We start from the raw sequence: 19,859 nt of genomic DNA, 5'->3' as shown, positions 1-19,859 counted from the left end.
AATTATATAGTAAATTGTTTCACTTCCAAAGTTTTTAATGATATTTACATCCTAAATTCACGGAAACTCAGAATCATATTGTTAGATTAAAAGGAAACCTGTGTAAAATGGAATCAAACTGTATTAAAACACTTATGGTGATTTATCTTGTTGGATTAGTTGGGGTAAAGGAACACATATTGTAAATGAAAAAAAAAGAACTCCATTAAAACACTTGCGATGATTTTTCAAATTGAAAAAATGGTTAGTGAAGACTAGGTAACACAAAGAATTGACTCTTAGTGCATAAAGAATAGACTGAACGGACCACGTGACTTATATACAAAATGCTAAATGGTCAAACTAAAAAGTAATCTATCTTTGCTCGATGATAAGTTCCTGTTCTTTGATGAACATAATTACAACTGCTCGTATATGTATCTTTTTGGAGGACTACCAGGGCCGGATTTAAGGGAGGGCAGGCGGGGCTACTGCCCCGGGGCGTCCACAACAAAGGGGCCCCCACAATAAAATTTTTACAAAATATCCTAACTTTCACGGTTCGAAAATATCGGATATATATGTATATATCAAAATATTCGGATATATATCAAAACATCGGATATTTTCGAAAATATGATGATCTTTTCGAACTCTGATTAGAAGCCTCCACTCCTTCGTTGCCCCGGGGCCTCCACATTTCCAAATCCGGCCCTGAGGACTATTGTTCTGTCTAGAGTTTATTTCGTAAGCAGAATGCAATACAAATATCCATAAGAATGTTGATTACTCGAAATTGTGCTTTGTTAGATGAGCTACGAGAAAAAATTGAGACTTGTGTTATAATTGTTGATCAGTAACGAAGCTTTTGTTGGATGATTTAGCTCATTTCTTTTGCATCCGAAACAAGTTTTATTGTAATTAAGGAATATGTATTTTCAACTCTTATTGCTATTTCAATTTCTGTGTGGGCTTTGAGTTTTTAATAGAGCATTTTCCCTCTCGTATCTGGCTTTGGATTCCGACAAATTCCAGAGAGAGCAACATGAATTAAGTATGGTTGTAGCTTACATTGCGTCGACATGATTGCATTTCGTTATAACCAGTTGAATAACTGTTGCAATGGTACATTAATTGAGTGTTCTGTTCATTAAAGTTTTACCTGTGTTTCCACTAACTCGTAGTAACATCCTTTCTTTTTCATCAACTCTTCATGCGTGCCGAATTCCTTGACTTTTCCATCTGACAAGAAAACAATTTTGTCAGCAGTTCTGATTGTGGAAAGTCGGTGAGCAACAACAATCGTAGTGCGGCCCCTTCCTGCCTGAGAAAAGAACGAAAATATATTTTTTTTTCAAACCAAAATCATAATAAACGGGTTGGCATTCATCCTTAACTCATTTTACAGTTTGCAAACAAAATAACTGAGGGTAGCACTAATCAAGATTTTTTTTTTTTTTTCAGAAGAGTCGTCCAATGTTTTGAGTGGTATATTAGTGTTGATATTTATCCCACCCATACTTACTGCGCTCTAGGGCAAATAAAAATTACCAATCTACATAGTGTTCACAGATTGTGTAAAGCTCGTGCTATACTCCCTGTTAATGTGCCAATCAATGATGAATTTACAGGTTTGGGTGCCAGTTGCAATGCATTTTTGGGCTTCCCTTGGACAGGAATGGAACAACATAAAATGTTTTTCTCTTGCGCTTTTTTGAATCATTTTTGGAAGCGCTATGTCGTGGGAGCTCCTGGATATTGCGACAAGGTAAATCCGCCACTGATCTCAACTGTGGAAGTCTTGATTTGCGGTCGATTTCGCTATTTTTTCCATTTCTTAGGAACTCGATGTTTTCGATTCGTCCGCCGAGTGTCAAAGATGGGGAGTTGGACTACATACTAGATTGCAAGGTTTCTTGACAGTTGAAAATAAATCTTTCTGTTTCAGATGAGCAAAACATTGCATTTTCCTTTCCTCAAATACAGTTGACTCTCTGTTTAACGTCGCTCTATTTAACGACGTTCTCTATTTAACGACGGCTTTTTACGGTCCCAGATGGTCCACCGTAGTGTTAAAAGCATTTTATTTAAGAACGCTTTCTATTTAAGAACAATTTTTTGTGGTCCCTTGAAAGTCGTTAAACAGAGAGCCAACTGTAGGTCGTGTGATTAAAATAAAATTTTAAAATAAATAATTTTTTAACAACGTTAAAAAATATTTTAAAGCAAAGACAAAATTTAAGTTGAAAAACAGTTAACATTTTTGGTGAACAAAAGCTTGTTATGTTGAGTTTTCAAAACAATGACTGAAGTTTGACCACGGAGAGTAAGCGGAACAACTGGAAGCGAAAACAAATCACTTTATTTTGTAATGAGTAAGATCAGCGAGGATGTGTAATTTTAAGGTTTTACGACTCAAGTGTTCTCGCTGATCTAATATACAAATGTACCATTTTCTGTTGCCGTTTCCAGCTCATCCGACATCTCCCAGTAGCACACCAACACTTCAATTTTGTGTGTTTTTTTTTTTTTTTTTTTTCAAAGCGTCGAAGTTAGTAATCAGTTCGAAAACTTTCACTGGAGTCAAAAGTATTTCTTTTTGCTGTTATTTCGCCAATGTTGAATTCTATTTACGCAATACCTTATCAAGGGCTGCTTGAACGACTGCTTCGCTCTCATTGTCTAGGGCAGAAGTGGCTTCATCTAATAGAAGTATCTTCGGGTTTTTGATGAGAGCTCGGGCAATGGCGATTCGCTGTTTCTGGCCTCCGCTGAGTTGAGTTCCACGCTCGCCCACTAATGTCTTGTATTTCTGTTAGAAACAAGCATTAAAATTGGTTGTTTTTTTTTTAAAATTATTCATGAATTTGAAGAAAACGTAGTAAGTGATCGATTTTCAATGTTGCAAAATTGGTCCCTTTTACGCTACTAAAAAGAAAAAAAAAACATAGAATTTATTTTTTGAGAACTTTTACAAATAGTTAACTGTTTGACGGTATTAGACCACAAAAACTGACCAATCCGATTGCACTCAAAACTGTTATTTAACTGAAGATTAAACTTTTACTTTTTCTCCTATACTTTTTCTTCTCTGAATATTTAATTTTAATTTCATTGACTGCTTTTGAACTAACCGAAATATATAGACATTAAGATTAACTGCAGTTGTTGAGTGTTGTAATCAAGAAATCATTTACTTAGAATGTTTCCTACCTTTTAGTGCCTATCAAGCTTCTCTTTCAATTTCAAAACAATATTTTTTATATTTTATTACGGATGTTTTCGGCATGAGACGTGTGTCAGCGAAGTTTGTTCCTCAACAGTTTAGTTGTGGTGTTGTTTCTGGTCAAAAACAAATTGGTCAAAATCACCGGAAGAGTGGAAAAGTTCAAGGATAAAGGTGCTAAGCAGAAGTACTTCGAGGACTAAGAAACAGCGCTGGCACAAGTATATTATTTCTGAGGGAGGTTACTTTGAAAGGGTAAACATAAATATTGATGAATGAATATTTTTAATTAAAATAAAAAGTCACCTTACTTTTTGATCACAGCTCATGAAAATAAATTTCACATATGTCGAAATACTTTTAATATTCATACCTTTGGCAAACTAGCTATGAAATCATGAACGTTGGCTATTTTTGCGGCTTCAATAACTTCATCTGTAGAAGCATTGAGTTTGCCGAGTTTAATGTTTTCTTCAATCGTTGTTGAAAATAAAACAGGTTCTTGTCCCACAAAACCCATCTGATCTCTCAACCAACCCACGGTCAAATCTTTGACATTGATGCCATCCATTTCAACCTAAAATAAAAGACTAAAAATGTTTCAAAATAAAAACTATTATACATTCTATGCAGGAATTTTCAATCTTTCAGGCTTTAACCCCCCCCCCCCTTTAAAGACTGATATGAGGTCACACCCCTCCCTCCCTTAATTCAACCACCACAACTATATGGGGCTAATATTAGAAGTAGGATAGCAGACTGATTAGGAAAGTTAAAACTATTTATTAAACAAAAATCTGGAAAATTTCAAACACAAGATTCAACAGTGTTGCACAAAAAATCATTTTGAGCAGAGTATTACCATTAAAAACTACTATTAGAAGATCTATTATTCTAAGAACTATTACTATAAGAGGAAATAACTACAAATTTTTTTCGGCTGATGTAGGACTAATTAAGGTTGGCGTGGTGGTCAGACATTTCTCAAAATATTAGATAACATCATAAATAATAGTGTATGTAGTGAACAGACCCTATTATTTATGATTCATACGCAACCACAAAAATGAGTAAATTAGCATTTTTCGCTTTTTATTTTATCTTTTACGCACTCACGCCTCCCTTGAAACCTGTCTAAGCCCTCCTAAGGAGGCACCCCTCTCCCCCCTCCTCCAATGAAAACCGTTACATTAGTGGAATCATTGAATTGACCTAGGAAAACTAGTTAGATGACAATGGTTAGATGGGTTGAATTAGTAGAATGATGTCTTCATTGCATATGACATAAAAGGAAAAATTAGCTGGCGCGTCTCGCCACATGGCGATTAATTGTCAACATTTGACGATTGAAAATTTGATAGTGGTCGTCGCTTCAGCCGCGTTCTCTCACTATTCTACCTTTTCAGCAATGTTTAACGGTTCTTTTACTTTTATTGATGCGAACTTTTCAACGCAAAACTTTTTATAAAATTTTTATTTGGTAACAAGGGTAATTAATTTAATTAAATTGATTTTTAACGATAATCAACTAAATTATTTCATTTTATATTGAAAAAAATCCGTTATTGCATGGCCCTTAACTTAAAAAAAAGTAGCCGTAAAAATTGGAGGATACCTGCCACTGGCTAATAAGCAAATATGCTAATTTTACCTTTAACATGGCAAATAATAACAGTAAGGTCTGAATATGATTTACTTTTCACTTTTAGTTCTTTACTTCTTGAAGATAAGGGAACTTACACTTCCAGAATCCACGTCGTAGAATCTCAAGATCAACTGGATAACTGTACTCTTCCCGCATCCACTGTGTCCTATTAGAGCAATTTTTTCTCCAGGTTGAACGTCTAATGATAATTCAGTCAATATCTACAAGATTTGAAATATTTCATTCTGTTATAAAAGAACAGAGGGGAAAATGTTGAATTTTGAGTTTTTAGAGTTAAGTATGAGGGGGGAAAATACATATTAACATTTTGTGTATATTTTTCTGCGTGATTTCATTTGATTAAAAATAAGATGGGAAAAAAGGGTAAATTTGAACATCACAAATTCGGATGAAATGTTTCATGTCAAAATAAAATTGTCAAGTCCACAAAATACAAATAATTTCATCACTAACATTCGGTTAAAAAAAAAAAAGAAACATGTAATTAGATTCATATGATTTTTACTACTTTAAAAGAGATTATTTGAGAGAGTTTACATTTTAAAAATTCATCTAAATGTTGTTCAACTTCATATTTTGAACTAAAATCCTTTTTTTCGTGGGCATAGAAAAATTTTACTTTGACATATACCTTTTGGTAAACATTTACACTTACTTGAACAGTTGGCCTTGATGGGTACGTAAAAGCAACATTCTTCAATCTGATATAACCATCCAACGATAAAGGCTTAATGCCGGAATCTGAGCTACTATCGATGGAAGGTTCCTTTAAATAAATTGAAAACATAAGCTCGCTTAAAAGGGCCGTATTTGACACATGATAATTATCACACACTCAATCAAGGGTCATTCCATGTCAGTTCAACCACACTCCAACACCCACCATCTCAGATTCCAATGAAACTTTGTATACTTCTACTTTTCATAGTCCTAAGTAACCTCCTAAAGTATTTCTTCTCTATTAAAAATAGTTTTTATTTTTTGGTCCTTCAAAGTTTTGCGATTTTGCGTTAGTTGTCATTTACAGTTCTCTGAGAATGAACAGCAGCTGTTTGCAAAAAAAATTATTTCTCAATAACTAAAGATAAAAAAATTTGGAAAATTTTTATATTAAATATTAAGATTTCAAGTATTTCAGAAAAAAATACGTCAAAAATCTAAATTTATATTCAGCAATTAAAAAACAATTAACAAACTGAAAAATTTTAAATTTTTTCAATAAAAATATGATAGTAAAATTTTAAAATTTTGGCATGAGGGTCTAAATTAAAATAATTTATATATATTTTTTTAATGATCATTAACATGTGTGCTAACATATAAAATGAAAATCTTTAGGGGACTTTGAGGGATTCTGCCCCCCTGCCCCTTATTTTGATTAATGAAAAAAAGTTGATCACAATATTACAAGCTAAGTTAATAATTGCATTAAATAAAATTTAAATATTGAAATACATTGGTGTTTGATTGTAAATGTAAACATTTAAATACTGAAGATTTTTTTGAATTGTAAATAATTAATTAAATTAATTAATAATAAACAATAAAAATAAGATATAGCAAAATTCGAAATTTTCCTACAACAATTTATGCATACTAAAAATTATTGTTAAACTTAGGGCAACATAGAAATTAAAACTTTTTATCTAATTCTAATTTATAATTAGGCAGTTTATACAAAGTATTAAAAATCCTATAAATACCAGCTCAGAGCTTTTAACTTGATTCATTAATTGAATGCAATATCAAACTGAAACTTGAATTTGGTTTAACATAGCAATTTATTGGGTATGAGTTTAAAATGGTTACCATTGCCCAAAATGTTTTTAATTAAGGCTTTGCAACAATCTCATTTGACCCTAAAAGTGTGTTTTGTTATCTTGAGCGTTTCTATGATCATAAATGGATCCTAATAACCTGGCATTTGTACAAATGACAGGTGTTTTTATTTTACATTTCACTAGTAATTTTTTTAGATGTTTTGTTTTGTTTTTAATATATTTGCCTGTCACCTCCAACTTTGGTAGCTTTACTAGCCCCCAAAAGGAAAAGCTGGTATTAGATGACAGCTGATCAGCAAGCTGTATGGTTTACGTTTATAGTTAGTTGTTTATATTATGACTGTGGTATATTGGGTTAATATACCACAATATATACACTGTGGTTAATTGGTAACTACTTTTTATTTAAAATACACTTTCTTCTTCTTGATCCCTCTTTCAACTGCTACATTAGTTTTATCAAGGGCAGTATGTTCTTTTAAGCCACTTTTTATTTTCTACAAATGATTTATAAACATTATGTATAATTCCAGTTTAAATACAGTGAAACTTCAGTAACTGGACACACTGATAATCCAGGTAACTCGACTTTTTTTTTCTTAGGGTCTGCCCAATGCTAACTTCAATGGTTGAAAAGCTTTCTAGCTTGACACACATTTTGCTAGAACTCCTATAAGTCAACATCTAATTGTTATTCTAGTTCAATTCATTCTTTCATATTGACCTTTTCTCAAAATTTTAGAAAAGTTCCTTCTGAGAATTCTATCTTTTTTCCAGGGGAGTCAGCAACCACTCTGTACTGTTAGTGCAATTCTGATAGGGTAGAATAAAACGTACTCCATGGGAGGCCTGTAGAGAAAGAAGGCACCATTACTTGTTTTCTAAACGAGTGTGAGCAGGACTTGTTTTTTTAGCAGACCTGACTAACAAGAAGCTTTTATCTCTTTTCAAAAATTATGTATTTATTCCTCACAAGATATTCAAATCTATTATTGTTTTTAAAAAGAAAGAAAACAAAAATAATAGAAAATTCATTTACTGGAATTAATTTTCATAATATGAATGTTAAACATTAATAAGCATAAGTGATACAAAATTTTGAAACCCCAGTAAGTTGAGGAAAAGTTGCGAGTTATGTCATTAAGCTGGGGGGGGGGGGGAATCTGGACAAAAAAAAAATTTCCATGCAAATAATAATTTGTTTTCCAATTGTCATTAAAAAATATAAAAATCCATTGAATACGAGAGCTGCATAAATACTAATTTATTTCTTCATTTGCTTTGAGGGGAGGGGGAAAGGTAATTTACTTTATTTAGTCATATTATTACTAAACAATCAGGCCATTAATTTTCAAGGGGTGTTAAATGTAATTTCAAGAAATTAAAAGGATGAATTTGTCATTGTACAGCAGTAAAACTATAATGGAAAAGCAGTTCCACGATAGCAATTTTTCTCAAACGTAAGGGGAGGGGGGTGGATCCTGAAAGTACTAGTAACTGAATGATTATGAATTGGTGTTAAGACTTTACTTTTGTTTTAACTTGTCTGGACTAAAATGCAGTAATCCATATGCAGATATTGCTGTCTGCAACTTTTGAATTTCATGATATCTTATTTTCAGAATGTCTATATTTAATATAATTGTAATAATTTTTAACTATTTCAAATAAAAAAAAGTTTGAATATCAAATTTATATGTTTGAGTTCAATATTTAACACACTTGGGCAGTTCTCAAAAGGTGGGAACAAACACAGACCTCAACTTTGAAGCTTCAACACCAAATAACTTTCATTTTAATTAACTCAAAAATTTTTGAGTTAAACTATAATACTGTATAGAGACAAGAATTGACATAAATTATGGAAAAAATGCTCTTCAAATGCCATTAAAAAAATATTTTCTTTGCTAAAAGGCACAATTTTGGACATACCAAAACGTTAACTGAGCAAATGTACCATTAAAAAAAATTTTTTTTAAATTATTTCCATACGTTTCAAAAAAAAATTAAAGGTATGAATCTTACACTGAATAACTTTTTGTTAATATTTTACACAGATAACAAAAATAAAGATAGATTGTTTACTTTGTAAACGATTAAAAAAAAACGTAACTTTGAAATTTGATGTATGTCCAAAAGTTGCGATCTTTAAAATGCTATTATTTGAGAACTAAGTATATGATGTTTTTGTTTTAAAGGTATTTATCGATCCTCAGAATCAATTTTTAATTGTTTAAAAGTGTTTTCATAAGCTTTTATGCAGTATCTTAGAAGAAAAATGATTTTTCTTAAACATACATGTGAGATGTCCAAATGGCGTTACGATCTTGATGCCGATAATTCTGTCCGTTTATTCATAATTTTTGATGATCCACTGTCTTCTAACCTCAATAAAAAAGGTTATTATAATGTTATCTTTTTTAATCCATTGGTATTTTGCATAATTAATACGTTACACATTGAACAATGCATAAATTACAGTAGTAACATGGCTTTCTATGATCGAACGAAAGCCATTTTGCGCTAACATCGCCAAGCAAACTTCCGCTAGCGACAACACAGTATACGATACGCTAAAGGTTACCAGAGGGGAATTCCAGTCTGACAAATGTAGTTTATCGTCAGCTGTACCACTTTTGGCGACTTTATCACCTGCGCTAGCAATTTTTTTTTTTTTTTCCGCTTTTATTATTTTAGAATTCTTTTTCTCTTCTTTCTTTTGGAAACATAATTTAACGATCTCCAAATAGAAATACGAATTTCTTTCTTCAATAATTTTTTTAGACATCATTTTAATTCTTATGACATTAGAAAAAATATTCATTATTAAAACTGATGTCACTTTTTACAATTGTATTATTTTTAATTTGAAGCTTTTTTTTTAACTTTGCATCAATTTCTTCAAAATCATTCCAAAACTTTATTAAATGTAAGGAGCAGCATGTATAGCCATTCAAGTATTTCATTAATATCCTCTTTATTATTAAATTGCAAAATTTAAAAAGTAATAAATAAAATTTTCATTGGAAAAGTTAAAAATCAGATTAACAATTGTCAAAAATGATGAAACTTACGTTATGATGATGTCCAAAATCCGTTACCTACAGGAAAGCAATGTCCAAAATCTGTTACCTACAGATTGCTGATTTAATTTGCTAATTAACAATTTTTACAAATACCTGCTGTCTTTTCATGTTCATATATTGTGTTCTAGGTATGCATACTATAGAATAAAATCAAAATTGATGTCAAATTCGAAAATTTTTGAAATTGCTCAAAGTTAACTTTTTTGTTCCCACCTTTTGAGAACTGCCCACTTTATATTTAAATTTTTTAAATAATTGCTGGGAACTCTTGTTTCAAAGACATGGAAAAACTTTTCTCTATGATGCTTTCGTTGTTTCTAGGGGGGAGGGGACAGAATCCCTAAAAGACCCATAACTTTTTTCATAGGAAAAGTTAAAGCACATACTCATGATCATTTTTTCTTCAAATCATGATTTTTAAAACTGACCCTGATGTTAAAAATTTAGAATTTCAACAATGGTTTTTTTGACAAAAAAAATCAAAATGTTTAACTTCCTGATTTTTAAAAAATTCTTTGCATAAACTAAGATTATTATAATATTTTTTATAAAAATATTCAAAGTCTTAACATTTTTTATGAAAATTTTCAAGCAGGTAATATTATTAGTTGCTGAGAAACATTTTTTTCCCCCATTAACAACAGCTCAGTTAGTGTCTTTGAAAATGACAAAAAAAATGCAATCGAAAAATTTCAAATGTCTATAAAATTAAAATACATTGAGATTGAAACAAAAGAAACTAAGGGGTTGCTTTTAACCACAAAATAAGGAAGTATACCAAGTTTCATCAAAATTTAGATGGTAGGTGTTGAAATCCCATTTTTGTGATTGATTTGACAAATTTTAAACTATTTCAAATAAAATAGAAGCTTAAGTATATTTTTTTTTATATTTGAGTTCCATATTCAACACATTATATTTGAATTTTTGTCATAATTGTTGACAATTCTGTTTTTAAGAATATGGAAGAGATTGTATGATGTTTTATGCTTTTTTTCCAGAATGGGGGGGGGGCAGAATCCCTTAAAGTCCCCTAATGTTTTTCATTGGATAAGTTAGAGTACATATTCATGATCATTTTTTTAAAAAATCATGATTTTTAAAGCTGACCCTTTTGTTGAAATTCAGTTTTTTGCCAACATCTTTTTTTGAAAAAAAAATTCAAAATTTTCAATTTTCTAATTTTTTTAAAAAATTTTGTGCAAACTAAGATTATTGAAATATTTTTTATCAACATGTTCAAAGTCTTTCTATTTTGTGTAAAAATTTTCAAAAAGGTTATAGCATTAGTTACCAAGAAATAATTTTTTTCATAAACAACAACATCTCAATTTGAGTGTCTTGAAAATGATAAAAAATGTAAATTCGCCAAATTTCAAAAGGCAGTAAAATCAAAACGCATTGATACTGAAAGAAAAAAAATTAGGGGGTTGCTTGTAACCATAAAGGGATGAAGTATGCCAAGTTTGATCAAATTCCAAGACGGTGGGTGTTAAAATCCCATTTTTGTGGTTGATTTGACGTGGAACGACCCTCAATTAATAAATGGAATTTTTGGTAAAGTCCCCCTGTGACAAAACTTCCTAACAAGGGGTCGAGGAGACTGAGGCAGGTTGTGACATGGATAAGTTGTTACATGGGCAGCTGAGGCTAAACAAATTACACTATTGTAAAGTTGAAAATATATCGCTAGCACTTCTTGTAGAGAATTAGAAGAAAGGTTTCTCAAAATTGCGTGTTTGTAACATTTTGATTTTTTGAAATATTGTTCTATCACATTTTAATTAAAATCGAAGCTGTGTGTTGGTGTGATATTTATTCCTGAGCTCTTTCCTTTTCAGATACATTTACGTTTATCCAGAGTTCTTTGCTAATTGTTTTCTATTACACCTTGAAAGGTCGGTTTTTGGGTTGAGGCAAAAAATCACATTTCTTCGGGAAAGTTGTGACACATCACTACCTGCCCCGTAGTACTTCTTGATGGCTGCTATAATTTGATTCTTTCAAAAGGCTGGCTCTCTTTGAGTTCAAAAGCTTAGCTTAATTTATTGCTCTGACTGTGGAAGAGATCTCATTCACAATGAATGTACGTTTTCCTTCGAGACCATTTGGTCTTACCCAAATGCTGCTAGCTACAATAAAAAATGGTGACACGTAACATGTGACAAAGGAAAGGTATCATACGTATGATTTAATTGGAAAAGTGATTCTTCAGATGGTGATGACAAAACTGATGAGTTTTTTTAGTTTTTATCATTTGTTAATTCTTTCGGTCCAAATGTTAGACAAATTTATCTTTCACTTTTTTACTTTGCATATAGCATAGTACGTAAAAAGATTTAAATACTGCACAAAAAAAAGGAAACTCCTCTCTTTCCTGCGCAATAAAAACACTCACTGATTTTCTTTTTAAATTATAGTATGATTTCATACATTTCGTCATATTGGTACGTAATACATCGATGTTCGTTGAGATAACCTTAAACTGACGTGTGTTCACATTGATGCAATTTAATACGCGGGATTCGAATATCGCGTATTAGCTAAATAATTGCTAAGGTGAAACATTATATACTTTTCACGCGATATAAAGCTTTCCAAATTCTATTTCAATAAAAACTGGTCCTACTATACAAACAATATCGCGTTCAAGGCAATTCACATTCAAGATCAATTTTCAACATTTAACCGTTATATCACGTACACAAAGCGGTCCAAAAGTAGGCGTAGACCCCTTTTATTTCCAAAATTGTATTGGTTATGGCTGAAAGGCAGTTACTTTGAACAGAGTTACTTTGAAGTCTTAAGAGTCATAAACTTTGTTAGAACACCATCCATGTCGCAACACAGCTGGATTCCGAACCATGTTCTCGCAGATAATTTGTGGAAAAACATATCAGAATCGCTGAAACTCCGTAAAACATTTGCGAGAACATGGTGACGAATTCAACTATGTCACTTCCTGGATGACGGTCTGCCGGTATTCGTGATTTTCAAGACTTTAAGGTAACCGCGTATAACAACTATTCAACCATATCTAATACAATATTCAAAGTAAAAGGGAGTACGTCCACTTTCGGAACACTCTGTACAGTGATTAAAATTGCGGTTTTGGAAAACGGGATCTTACTCGATCAATAATTTGATAGACTTTAGCAGCTGCACCTCTCGCCAGGGCAAAGGCTTCAAAGTATGGCGCTGTCTGTCCAAAGAACATAGCTGCCGACCCAACATTGAAGAAAATCTGAAAACAATGAACAGTTCTATCGGGATTTTTTGGATGGGATGGTAACATGTTATAAATTTCGGGTACTAAATTAAACAATATTGTTAAAAGTCCGGCACACTTCAAGAAATTCTTTAAATAACGACTCCGATACTGTGAAAACACAGCTAATTTATTTACAAATATATGCAAGGAATACGTTAACAATTGCTAAAATATTCATAGTAATTAAGAAAATGTCATTTAGCCGTAAAACCGAAACCACAACGCCCCCAAATAATCGTTTTCACCCAAATACGGTGACACTAAGCGAATAACAGATCTAAAACAAGCTCTCCAACACAAGACAGTCAAAACTAGACTAGACTCACTACAGAATGACATCCGTTATATAACTTTAAAAGAACATTTTAGCATTTTCTAACCGAGAGCATTTTTTTTTTACCTTTTCTAGACTAGAGATAACAGAGATTATCCACTTATTATTAGCTTTGAAATACTATTTACGTGTTAGTGTTCGAAATGTTATCAAGTTTGGTGACATTTGGCAATTTCTCGTCACATTTGGTGCCAAAACTAAGTCGCCAAAATTGATATCAACTTGGCGATATCGCTTAAATATCTCGCTAATGCCATCAGCGCAATGTTAAATTTTGCATGACTGGCAAAGTCAAAGTCAACGTACAGGTAAGGAACTACGGTAATTCTGAGTAAAATATAAATGGATTTTAACTTCAAAAATGTGTAAACTACGATACCTATAGGACAAATTTCCGACTCCAAGTCAAAATGAATAAATAAAAAAAAAATTTTGAAAAAAAATAGAACCAACTTCAAAATTGCTCTAAAAATTGAAAAATAATTTTATTCTTTAAACACCATCGATAATACTTTTAAACATAATTTTTGAAGTTGGCGCAAAAACAAAAAGTAAAATCCAGTGTAACCTTGCGTCCTTCATATTTTTTTCAGAAAATCATCCAAAATTAGGAACGAAACATTTATATCGTTACTTAAATATGCTGTTATCAATGCATAGTGTATGTGGTAGTGAAGAAACTAGGCCTGGTTAAATTTATAGTTGTAGTTGAGTTATGGCTGTGAATGATCTTATCTATCGTTTTTGCGCCAACTTCAAAAATTATGCTTAAAAGTATTATCGATAGTGTTTAAAGAATAAAATTATTTTTCACTTTTTAGAGCAATTTTGAAGTCGGTTCTATTTTTTTTTTTTTTTTTTTTTTCATTCTTTTCAGTGTAAATGTAGATATTTCAGCAAAAGTAAGACGTTACCATCACGAAACTTTACCTTATTTTTTTTTAATGAAAATGCTCCATACTAAAAAAAAACGATAAGCACGCCTTAAACTTTAAGCGATTGGCACTAAAAACTTATCTTTGTTCCTCTCTGGAATTCATTCGTGTGTTAATTTAATTTGATATCCCATTTGAATATCCCTAACTAATTTGCATTTCACAGCGAACCAGTTGCTTGTGATGCAATCCTGTATAGTTGAGGTAAACATAACTAGGTAGTATATTGTGAAGGCTAAGCAGATCCTTATCACTGCATCACCTCGCTTCGAGGTTAGCTTTACCACCACTATGGAGCAATGACACTGAAGAAACTTGATGCTTGCTTCAGAGAAGCCTTTATTCAAAATTATCATTCAATTACTATTAATGTTACTGTTATATGGAATGACCATATATGTTTCTAAAGACCATATATGGTCAACCAAAGTAATGGGACCTAAGTTGAGCCATCCCCTATCCATTAAAAAAAGAATCATCAAAATCGGTTCACTAAGTGAGACGCTGTGAGTGGACAAACAAAAAAACAAAAAAACATACATACGGTATGAACTGATAACCGCCTCCTTTTTGAAGTCGGTTAAAAATCGAAAAAATTCGTTTTTATAAATCCTCGAAAAACTATTCAATTTCAACTATAATTGAATCAGTTGAGGCACTGGGAGATATAAATGGATTTTGATGCAAAAAAAAAAAAAAAAGGGAGAATACGTAAACTAATATATCTAAAACATATCCTTCTCTCAAAACAAAACCAGCGACAAAAAATTAATCAAAAAAAATCTTTCTTTTAAATTTTCATAAAAGTATCAATATTTGACTATACTTAAGGTGCTGGGGCAACGGGAGGTATGAATTTATTTCGATGGAGAAAAATATAAACTACTATACCTAAATTTAGGGTTTCCTAGGGCTCTAGGTACCCCAACTTTACCACTCAGCAAAAAATAAATAAATATATAAAAGAAGTGTTAAAATAAAAATGCAAAAGTCGAGCAGTTTTGATCATAACTTGTAAGCGGTGAAAACTTACTAATTCAACAAAAGTTGTGGAAATAAGTAGCAACATATTTTGTTGGTAATTGCCTAATAGTCCATTGATAAGCTATGTTTTACAAATGGGGCTCACATTATTTTTGTATTTAAAACGTGTTTCAACGGTATAAATTTTTTTTTCTATTTTTTAACTTTATTTTAAATTTCATATGATTATTTATTTACCTGCTTAACTATTCGTCCTAATTATTTAAAAATAATACAATGAAAAACAGTCGAAAATGTGAGTTTATGTATCATAATTTATGTTATTCTATATAGTTCGAAGAAAAATGTTTGTTTTTCTGTTACACACATTACATTTCTAGCAGAGGTTTCCGGTACTGTCGAATTTTATTTTAAGATATGCTTAGTTTTTGTTAAAAGTACTAATGTTAAACTAATAAAAATATAATCACAATTAAAATATGTGAAACTAAAGTTTTTACAAAAAAAAGTTCAAACAGCAAATTTTTCATAAGCTGAATATATTGTTACGCATATTCGCAACTCCTGAGCTCGAATACGCTACCTTGCGGTAATTAAAAATACTATCGAAAAAAGTTAAAACATTCCATTTCACGTGTTTTCTTTGGGATAAACTACAGGCTTTAGACAGTTTATGGTGTAATATGATTTCAGAAGAAAAGAAAATAAAGCTTCCTACAAACACGATAAAAAAATACTGACATTCACTAAGCTCCAAAGCAAGTTACAAGTTACGGCATTTGTTTGTTTTACCTTTTTCATCCACCATTAGAAAGTGACTGCAGCGCCCCCTATAGTTTACTGGAGTTGCGAATGGTTTTAACGAGACTATTATCTGCTTTTGCTTCATAAAAAGTATTTCAAACATTCATCTATATAAAAAAAAAAAAAAAACTGGAGCTAGGAGTTGCCGTACATTAAAATGAAACGTTGCGAGCCGATGCACTTTAAATTTATTTGCTTTGATGGTGGGACGATGACAGTGCTGCCAAAGCTCTAAAATACTTTATAACGGCACACTACTTTTACTAAAGATTACAATAATATTACTTTCCAAAATTACATTTTTTCAAAGCTATATTCCGTATTTCTTTAAAAATATCCGTAAACTTTGTTGGAGATATTAAGAGCTAAAAAATATTGTCTCTTTTTATTATTACGTGAAGTTTTTGCCTTGATGGTTTAAAATTTTTTTGATGCAATTGAACTGCCAAGTTCTTGCACCAGATATCTCTATAGCTTAATAGTTCCATTATTTTTAGACTAGAAAAAATAAATTAAACATCCATGTGTGGACACTTATATTTTTTGTACCTCTGTCCTAGTTTTCATGGATTAGCCCCTTACTATAATCAGTTTTCCTCCTGTATACTCTTTTGTGTCTTTTTCCTCACTTTCAATGATGAGTTTGACGCCGTACCAAAATGCCAGGGCGTAACCGGCAAAAATGCAGAACCAAGTGAGTGCGGCCATGATGCTCGTCATGAGACCTCGTTTTATGCCTTTCTTCCGAGCAGGCTCCAAACAGTTTTCGTACCTGAAAGTTATCATAAAAATTCTGTGATTAAAGAACTGTTTTGATCAAGCAACTATTTCATGAATAGTAAAATATAAATTTGTGTTTCATATGGTCCGATTTTGGATTTCCATCCAAACAAATGACTCTACAAAGGAACAAAATTTAGAACGGAACAAACAAAAGTAAAACTAAAAGATCAATTTGAAATGTACCGACAATCCGGTTAGCACGACCAGAGATTGCAGTTTCTTCCTTCCTTGTTATGGACTCATCAGTCGCGAATAGTGAATAACCGAGCTGGAAGCAGATGTCATCTCATTGAAGCTGAGGGTGCCTGACAATAGTTCTACCTTATCCCTGGCTAAAGGGCGTAATTTTCTGCTTAAAAGAGCAGCATTTCTAAGTAAAAGTAAAAGACGAAATGAAACAGTGAGAAGCAAAGGGATGTAAGTGGACTATTTAAAGTTTTGTGTAAATCGCATTTAAATTTCGGATCCTAGGTAGGTTTTCATTAAAATATTTTTCTAAATCATGCTGTAGAGCAGCGACTACTAAGCTACTAGCACTATTTCGTGCTCTAAAGCAGAGGAGCACGTCTCCTATCATTTGTACAGGTTACCTCCAAATTTTTAATTTTATTACTTACATCCCTTTGCTTCTCATTGCCTCAATGTAAAACTGAAAGAACAATTTTTTTTTCCAAACAAACGTTTATGAGAAAGGAAGTTTGTGTCACTAGGTTTTTATGATGATCCAGGCATCTTAAAACAATTTGCTATTTTCCTTGCTGTTCTGGGAGTTTCTGTCAAGTTCATTGTAAGACAAGAAACATTTCGAGCTCGTAGTACCAGTCCTCAAAATAGGTCATATGTTGGAGGAGATTATGCTTATTCTAAACAAATGATCTGCCAGCAATCATGTCCGATCTGTAGACTAAAATTGATGACTGCTTCCTTTCGGGATTTTTGACGTTATTTTTTGACTTGTAGAAATCGTGGATATCTTTCAAGATTTTGCTTTTTATTTTATTTTACACTAGCTATATTTCCTGGTGTTACACGGTCTGCCTCAAAAGCAAAAAAATGTGTCAAGTGACGCAAATTCAACAACCAGCTTAACTAAAAAAAAAAAAAAGAAAAAGGGTGAACATTTTCCTGTTAATGTGTAGAAAAGGACAATTTTATGGCTCAAAACTTAAATTTAGGCATCTTAATAACTTTTTTTTTTTTTTTTTTCAAATTTCAAAATTGCGCAGAGATCCGGCGTAAACTGTGTATTTTTATGAGGAACATACACACACTGCCACATAGACACACCTACATCTTTTGTTCATATGTAGATTATGTTATTAGTATTATTGTTCTTTAAAGTAGTACTTGGTATAAAAATCTGCAGAAGATTTGCATATTACTGCAAAATTTGAAGACACCGGCTGAAAATCTGCAAAATTTCTTTGAAGCTTCAAGACGCGACACCCTTATGTTTTGCACGCTTTTTACCTTATTCAATCGTTTCTATCTTACATTTTTATCACAACTTATTAGGAAACTCGAGGAGGTTAAGACAAACGTAAGTCGAATCTTAGACTACAAGGAGTAAAGATTCAATTACTTAGAGTGAAAAGGAAAAGAGACCTTTTAATTTCTTTTGTTTCGCCACCAAATGCCACTACTGTTCGAATGGAAGAAAGGACTTCTTCTGCGACAGCTCCGGCCGCTGCGTAAGCAGCAAGTTCTTGACGCGAAGCGTTTGCCTGCACCTAAAAGCAAATGATAGTAATTGAAAGTTAGGAATACCTTTGATTGAGCGCATGAGTGCGTAGAACAATGTTTATGATTACTCATTAAAAAAATAAGGCGTTGTAAAATCCTGTTTCGTTGAACTACTTTAACATTTGAGGCAGTGAGAAGCAAAGGGATGTAAGTGTCAAAAATAAACATTTAGAGATAACCAGTATAAATGGTAGGTGGATCTTTCCTCTGGTCAAGGAACAAGAGACGGTACTAGTAGCACCAGCAGGTAGTGCTGTACAGCGTGATTTAGAAAACAAAGTTAATGAAATCCTACCAAGGATCTGAATTTTAAACGTGATTTACTCGAAACTTTAAAAACACTCCTGTTTGTGAAAATTGCAACACCATGAAGGAAGCATCATAGTTGAATGAAATTTAATGCACAGTTGAGTGGTAATAGTACAAATAAATGATTACATTTTCAAACCAAATAAACAATAAAAGAGATAGAAATTAGTATTTTGTTTTATGCGCCACAATGAGAGCTGGTACACGAGTCGGCATGGAGTGAAACAAAGTTTGAATATCTGCCTGCGGAAGAGCATTCCATATTGTATGCGCTACCAAAGTTCGTCTGTCGAAGCAACAGGGCGAGGATCACGAGCGAGACGCCACCCAACGAAATCCCGCACATGTTCAATTGGTGGCATATCCGGGGAATATGCAGGCCAAGGAAGAAGCTGTACCTGCTGAGAATCAAGTTAGGATTTGACAGTCCTGGAGACATGTGGACGGGATTATCCTGCTGGAATACAGCTCCTGGCAATCCTTGCAGGAAAGAAGTAGCTTGGGGCTGTAAAAATTCGTTTATGTATCGGGTACTGTTCAAATTGCCCACAATTCGTAGCAATTGTGATCGTCCATGATATGCTATGGCACCCCAGACCATAACTCCAGCTGTTCGTCCACTGTGGCGTATGATAATGCACTCCAGAATGTGCTTTTCACCAGCACAGCACCTGACACGACTTCGGCCATCATGGTGAAACAAATTGAAGCGGGATTCGTCAGAAAAGACGACCTGCTGCCAATCAGCACGCCAGCTCCTATGCAGATGGACCCATTGTAGCAGCAGGCGGCGATGGTTTTGCTTGAGAGGAATCCTGTATAAAGGAATCATTGCGCGCAGCCCACACTGCAGCACACGTCTCCGAATTGATGAAGCACACAATGAAACACCTGTAGCTGTTGACCACTGTGCTGCCAATTGTCTAGAAGAAGCTGTGCGGTCCGTCAGCGTCATACG

At 32.7% G+C, this 19,859-nt stretch overlaps 1 protein-coding gene across 1 annotated transcript in view; it reads right to left on the bottom strand.

Moving 5' to 3' along the window:
* Positions 1–19,859, bottom strand: part of LOC129232552 (ATP-dependent translocase ABCB1-like) — a 103,148-nt gene that overhangs the window by 63,139 nt on the left and 20,150 nt on the right. Inside the window, exons 5-12 of the mRNA XM_054866688.1 lie at positions 18,455–18,579; positions 16,649–16,838; positions 12,869–12,982; positions 5,527–5,637; positions 4,946–5,071; positions 3,579–3,782; positions 2,614–2,791; positions 1,142–1,299 (exon numbers count right to left, since the gene is read on the bottom strand). Of these exons, the coding sequence (XP_054722663.1) occupies positions 1,142–1,299; positions 2,614–2,791; positions 3,579–3,782; positions 4,946–5,071; positions 5,527–5,637; positions 12,869–12,982; positions 16,649–16,838; positions 18,455–18,579 (1,206 nt within the window). The remainder of the gene's footprint in view (positions 1–1,141; positions 1,300–2,613; positions 2,792–3,578; positions 3,783–4,945; positions 5,072–5,526; positions 5,638–12,868; positions 12,983–16,648; positions 16,839–18,454; positions 18,580–19,859) is intronic.

The sequence above is a fragment of the Uloborus diversus genome, chromosome 1 (genome assembly GCF_026930045.1).
Source record: "Uloborus diversus isolate 005 chromosome 1, Udiv.v.3.1, whole genome shotgun sequence".
NCBI classification, from domain to species: domain Eukaryota; kingdom Metazoa; phylum Arthropoda; class Arachnida; order Araneae; family Uloboridae; genus Uloborus; species Uloborus diversus.
The sequence above is the reverse complement of the archived record's forward strand: the minus strand, read 5'-3'. Positions and strand labels throughout refer to the sequence as shown.